At 36.3% G+C, this 5913-nt stretch overlaps 1 protein-coding gene across 1 annotated transcript; it reads left to right on the top strand.

Moving 5' to 3' along the window:
* Positions 1-973: 973 nt before the first annotated feature.
* LOC114760770 (probable disease resistance protein At4g27220) lies at positions 974-3361 on the top strand. The gene has a single exon (XM_028950056.1). The coding sequence runs from the start codon at positions 974-976 to the stop codon at positions 3359-3361; it is 2388 nt and encodes a 795-aa protein (XP_028805889.1).
* The last annotated feature ends 2552 nt before the right edge of the window (positions 3362-5913 follow it).

Below are 5913 nucleotides of genomic sequence, written 5' to 3'. Positions count from 1 at the left end.
TTATACGCAATATACATGTAAACAATGTATAGTTTGATCTTTTAATCCTTTAGGATTAATCTTTTCCATGTAGTTGCATCTCATGGATGAGCTCTTCCCTAAAAGCGACATGCGGTTCAAAAATTTTAACGCAAGAAGGCGGGCGAACATCCTATTACAGCCTAATGGGTGAGTCTATGATATTTTTTTTTCAGTTTAAATTATAAGCTTTATTAAAACAAATATGAATCTTGACCATATCACATTTCTTCAACATTTAGGTACGACTGTGGTCTGTTTGTTATTAATTATATGCAACAAGTGCCTCATTTTGTGAAGCGAAATCGTGATTTCCAGGTATGGTCATTTGGAAACTGGTTATTGCTCAATGCTCTACGTGCACACACACATGCACATGAATGTATAAACACTAATGATATGAGTAAAACTCAGTTTGACAGTGATAAAGAGAGATTGGATGTGGTTTTCAAGTTGCTAAAGAGTGACTTGAACGAAGAAAAGGAAAAATTGCATGATCAAGCCACAAGGCATTATGCCCAAGTCGGAGCTGAAAAGGACTTGAGTATACGCGGAACTAAAAGAAAGAGGATTGATACCAGCGAACCAAAATCTGAAGATGCTAGAAGAGGTATGTACTTCAATTGAAACTAGTTACAACCTTTTTTTAGTAGTGATTTATTCAAAAATTTAATTTATATATTCTTTCTATCATTGATTGAGGTAAGTAATTGCTATCATCACTTCATATTCGTTTTCAGGATATCTAATAAAATCGATATCAAAACGCATGCAATATATTGAATTTATTCATATTTCATTACTCTCATTTAATTTACAGCACTTGAAATAAATAATTCCTATTTGTAACCTCGTGTTTCTCATTGCTAGAATGCGCCAAAGGTTATATATTGCCAACAACTGATTTAGGGGAAAAGAGGTTCAAAGACATATTCAACAAATATGGGAATGGATAATGAATAATGAGGCGTCAACAATTGGGATATGGGGAATGGGAGGGACAGGAAAAACAGCTTTAGCAACTCTTGTGAATAACAAGCTTTTAGAAGAAGCGGGTGATGACTTTGACCATATTATTTGGGTTACTATGTCACAAAGTGATAATAGAGTTTACCAATTGCAAAAAGCCATTGCAGGATCAATTAATTTGGACATATCAGATGAGTGTGATCTTAAAAGAATATCTGGGAAATTATTGCAGGCATCCAGACACATAAAGAGATGTCTTCTCATTTTAGACAATGTTTGGGATCCTATCTTCCTAGAAGAGGTTGGATTTCCTCTTTCAAATGATGGGATTAAACTAATCTTGACAACTCGTTCCTGGGAAGTGTGTCAAAATATGAATTGCACGAAAAAAACAATAAATATAAAGCCTTTAGATGAAGAAGATAGTTGGGATTTGTTTGAAAAGACTCTTGGAATCCATCAAATACAGTCAAGTAGAGTGGAGCCTATAGCAAGGGCCATGGCAAAACAATGTGAGGGTTTGCCCCTTGCTATTATTACAATAGCAAGAAGTATGAGGGGGAAAGAAGACTACCTGAGGGAATGGAATCACATGTTGGAAGGCATGCTAGAGGATATGGATGAGAGGATATTTTCAGCATTAAAATCAAGCTATGCTTGCTTAAATAATAAATTGCAAAGATTGTTTTTGTACTATGCATTAACAGCCAAGGAAAATGTCAGGGGCAGTGATGTTGAGCTTTTGATTAGGAGATTTTTCTCCATGGGATGGACAGATGAGACAGATAGCTTGGAGATGCAATATGATGAATGTTACACGATGTTGCATAAATTAAAAAATAGCAGCTTGTTGATGGAAAAAAATGGACGGTGGAGAATGCACACCTTGTTTAGAGCCATGGCTATTAATATTACAAAGGAGACTGAGGAAATTATGGTGAAACCAAGTAGGAATTTGGTACAATTACCGGAGAATGGAGGATGGAAAGAAAATCTGCAAAAAGTTTTCCTTACTGAAAGCAATGTACAGAAAATTCTAGATGGCACATCTCCCAAGTGCTCTAGACTCTCCACATTGCTTTTGGATTGCAATTATGATCTTAAATGGATTCCGGATGATTTTTTAAGCAACATGGTTGCTCTTGAAATACTTGATTTGTCTTGGACTGGCATCAAGCGTTTACCTGAATCTTTATCCAACTTGGATTGCCTCGTTGCTTTATTGCTATCTGGATGTACAGAATTGAGTTATGTGCCCTCATTAGCAAAGTTGCAAAGGTTAATAGAGTTGGACCTTTCACTGACTGCCATCACTGAAGCACCTGGTGGTTTGGAGTTGTTGGTCAATTTGAAATGTCTGAATCTAGCTGACACAGAACAGTTGAAAATGTCATCATCAGCAATATCCAAGATGATCAATTTACTCTCTCTTAAGTTGATGAACTGGATCCCAGATTCAATGAATGTGAGTGCACAAGATCTGCAGGGTTTGAGAAAGTTGAAAGTTATGTCAGTCAGCTTTGGTGATACTGGGGAGTTTAATACCTATGTTAAGAGCCTGGACAAAGATCATATGCCCAAAAGCTATTGTCTGAGTTCAGCTAGGCTGTATGATCGTGCTTGCTTTGAGGGTGCACTAGAAGAAAATATGAAAAGGGTTGTTTTATGTGGTATTAGTTTGAGGAACAAAACAGAGCTTCCAGAAGACGTCAAAGAGTTGATTATAAGTGGGTGTGACCGTGGGACAGAGAAAACATGCCTATGCTCTGCTTTATCATTATGTAAAAGTAATGATGATGTGGCTGAAATTGAATGGTTGAACATAAAGCGATGCCGTATGTGGCAGTCCATGGGTTGTGCCTCTCCCGATTGCTTGTTTTGCGGCCCTGTCCAATTGGTAAGACTTTCCCTTGAAGAGGTGGAAGACTTGGAACAAATACTGGCACCATCATCTGCTGCAGTCTTTTATAGCCCATTTCTTTACCTCAGAGATCTCTATATTTCTGGATGCAACAAAATGAAGATTCTGATTACACAGGAATTATTTGGACAGCTCAAAGAACTAGAGACCATTTTTGTTGAATATTGCGAGTCGATGGAAGAAATAGTTGAGGAGAATAGTGGTAGCATTGACCCTAACACTCTTCCTAAAGTGAGACGTGTGGAATTAATTGGTCTACCAGAATTACGTTCCGTATTCAGGGGAACCATGCACTGTCCTTCTCTCAAATATTTTGCCGCCTACCATTGTGAGAAACTAAGCATCCCCCCTCATATAGAGATCGTGCAAGGATATAAGCTTCACATGGAGAAGACCCCAACTAGATACTATTGGAAATGTGATGATCAGGTGAATATCTCCCCCAAAATTTGACTTCCTTTGACTACGTATGCATATCATTTTATATATTATGCATCTGCATATATCAACATTACCGTTGTCCATGTTCGTTTTATTTTTCCGTATTTTAAGTTTACATATCTGTCGTGAGTTTATATCAAATTTTAAATTTGGATTCAAGTGATAACACGTCGTTTTAAAGATGACCCAACTTGAGTGCTTATCCATTTTGAAGTCACTGCCAATAAAAACTCATGCCCTTTTCTAGCTTAAATTCAATTGATCTTTTGAGAGTTTGGGTGTGTGTGTGTGTATTATGCTGGTTATATCAAGTAGAACTTCATACAAATATTCACTATACCAAGCCAGTTTGTCTCACATACAGCTTGATGTTACTATCTTGTACAGTGTTCAAATTGTGCATGACTGCAATTTAGGTTCTTCTGAAAACTCAAGATATGAGTGCCACAATCAAATGTTTATGTGTCTGAAGCTTGGCAAGATTTTCATTCTCTTTGTGGTTTTGGAGGGTTAGATGATTCCTTGGTGAAATTTATGCTTGAGACATTGGTGCATTCAAAAGATGAGAGAAATTAATATGAAAGAGAAAATTCATTTGTTCAGATATTTTTATGATTTTTATTCAAGGAAGACAAAATTTGGGGCGGGGCGGGGCGGGGCGGGGCTCAACTTGGCAAAACAAGGAGTTTGTTTGGAGCTCCATTTAAAACCTAAATTTTCGCTTTGATGGTTACCCTTAAAAGTTATTGATTGCGGTGTTTGAAGTTTGCTTTTTTTTATATTTTTTGAATTAATATAATCTTTGGTCCCTCAAGTTTGCTCTCATTTTGATTTTAATTTCTCAATTTTTAAATTATAGGTTTTGGCCCCTCAAGGACCAAAATGATTCAAGTTTCATAAAAATAAACTTGAGAGACCAAAATCTATATTTTGATACTTGAAAGACTAAAACCAAAATAAGAGCAAACTTAAAGAGCTAAAGTTTGTATTAGCCCTTGTTTAAGGTAAAATGAAGTTTTCTCTTTAGATCCTTGAATTTGTTAAAATTATTATGTTGACTATGTTATTTATATATGCTTCTATGGTTTTCATAGCAATAATTTCAAATGAATATGTGGTCTATTTCTTTGGGTTTTGGCGTTAGTTTTCAATATTAATCCTGTGTGCTTCTATGTCTCAATCAACACAACTAAGCTACTCTGAACCTTGGTAATAAATCCATTCCTAAAGTCACTTGAATCCTGAATTAAACATGGGATGTTATACACAGATTAGTTTTAGTATATACAAGCCTTTCATGCTTTTAAGTAATGGGCTGGAAATATGCTGACTGCCGAAGTCCTAACCAGATATAGTGGAGGTCATTTTGTCAACGTAATTGTTCTTTTCTATTTGATATAGTTGTGACCAGGGTTTAAATAAAATTGATCTATATTCAGGAAGAGGAGGATAATGAGGAAGAGGAAGACGATGAAGAAGAGGAAGAGGAAGAGGAATAGGATGAAGAAGAGAAAGAGGAAAAGGAAGAGGATGACGAGGTCCAACTTATAGAAAATTGTGGTTAAAAGCCGTTCTCGGATTCCATTTTTGGCAATGGATGGAAGGCTCTTTCGTTTCATGGCTCTTGTTCTATAGGACCATCCCCTACCTCACATTACATTAAGGATTCCATCTAGATTTTTGTCTTTACAATTACTCTGTTTTTGCCTTTGTTTCACCATGCTGTTTGGGTCTAAGTCTAACACTTCATTTTTGAGATGATCAAAGTTGACAGTTCCTTGATTAAAGTTACGTCATTAGTGGTTAACGCATTCAGAAAATGATTGATTTATTACTTTTGCTGTTTATGCTTCTTTGGTTTTCAGATTTATGTCTGATCCAAAATTATGGGGGAAAATCAGTCAGTGTCTTTCTTTAATTTCTGTTTTCATTTTCTTCTTCCAAAAGGCTTTTGTCTTTAAATTTGAATATCAATTTTTCATTCTTTAGTTGTTATTTTTGATATTAGCATGGATGAGAATTTACTAAGGAAGCATATTAAACAAAGACAGTCTGTGAGGTGCCAGATGAATGATCTCCTGCGAAAGTCTTGTCAGGAAATGAGCCACTCATGGAAAAATTTGCAGTGTCCTTTACGAGCTAAGTTGGCCAGACTAAGCAGTTTCAAAATCAAGAAGTCGTTACAAAGTTCTAAAGCAAGGGAAGTGCTTCCTAACCTGATTGCATGTGTGCTTCTCAGCAATCTGGGAGCATCTATAACGGAAGAAACGAAGGATACCCTTGTGGCAGTGTATGGCCAGAAGCATAAAACTGGCGGCTTACAGTCATATGCGTTCATGGCTTTAGCTGTTGGTGAAATTTTAATAATTTCAGGTATATAGTTAAAACCCATGACTTATGCAATTTTTATGCGTTTTAATCAATATTTTTCTCTCACATTTCCATATGTTTGAAATCCCATACCTGTTTTGTTGCCGACGAGGAACAATGTGGGATTGGGGGAAGGGATTTTTGTTTTTCAATGCACAGTGGAGTTTGGATTGCAAGAACAGTGATGGACTCTG

The sequence above is a fragment of the Neltuma alba genome, unplaced genomic scaffold (genome assembly GCF_004799145.2).
Source record: "Neltuma alba isolate B1F8T4 unplaced genomic scaffold, ASM479914v2 tig00011020_pilon, whole genome shotgun sequence".
Taxonomy (NCBI): Eukaryota; Viridiplantae; Streptophyta; class Magnoliopsida; order Fabales; family Fabaceae; genus Neltuma; species Neltuma alba.
This window is presented reverse-complemented; position numbering and strand designations above follow the sequence as displayed.

Coding starts and splice junctions, on each gene's coding strand:
- LOC114760770 (XM_028950056.1), top strand. CDS start 974: ATGAATAATGAGGCGTCAACAATTGGGATATGGGGAATGGGAGGGACA.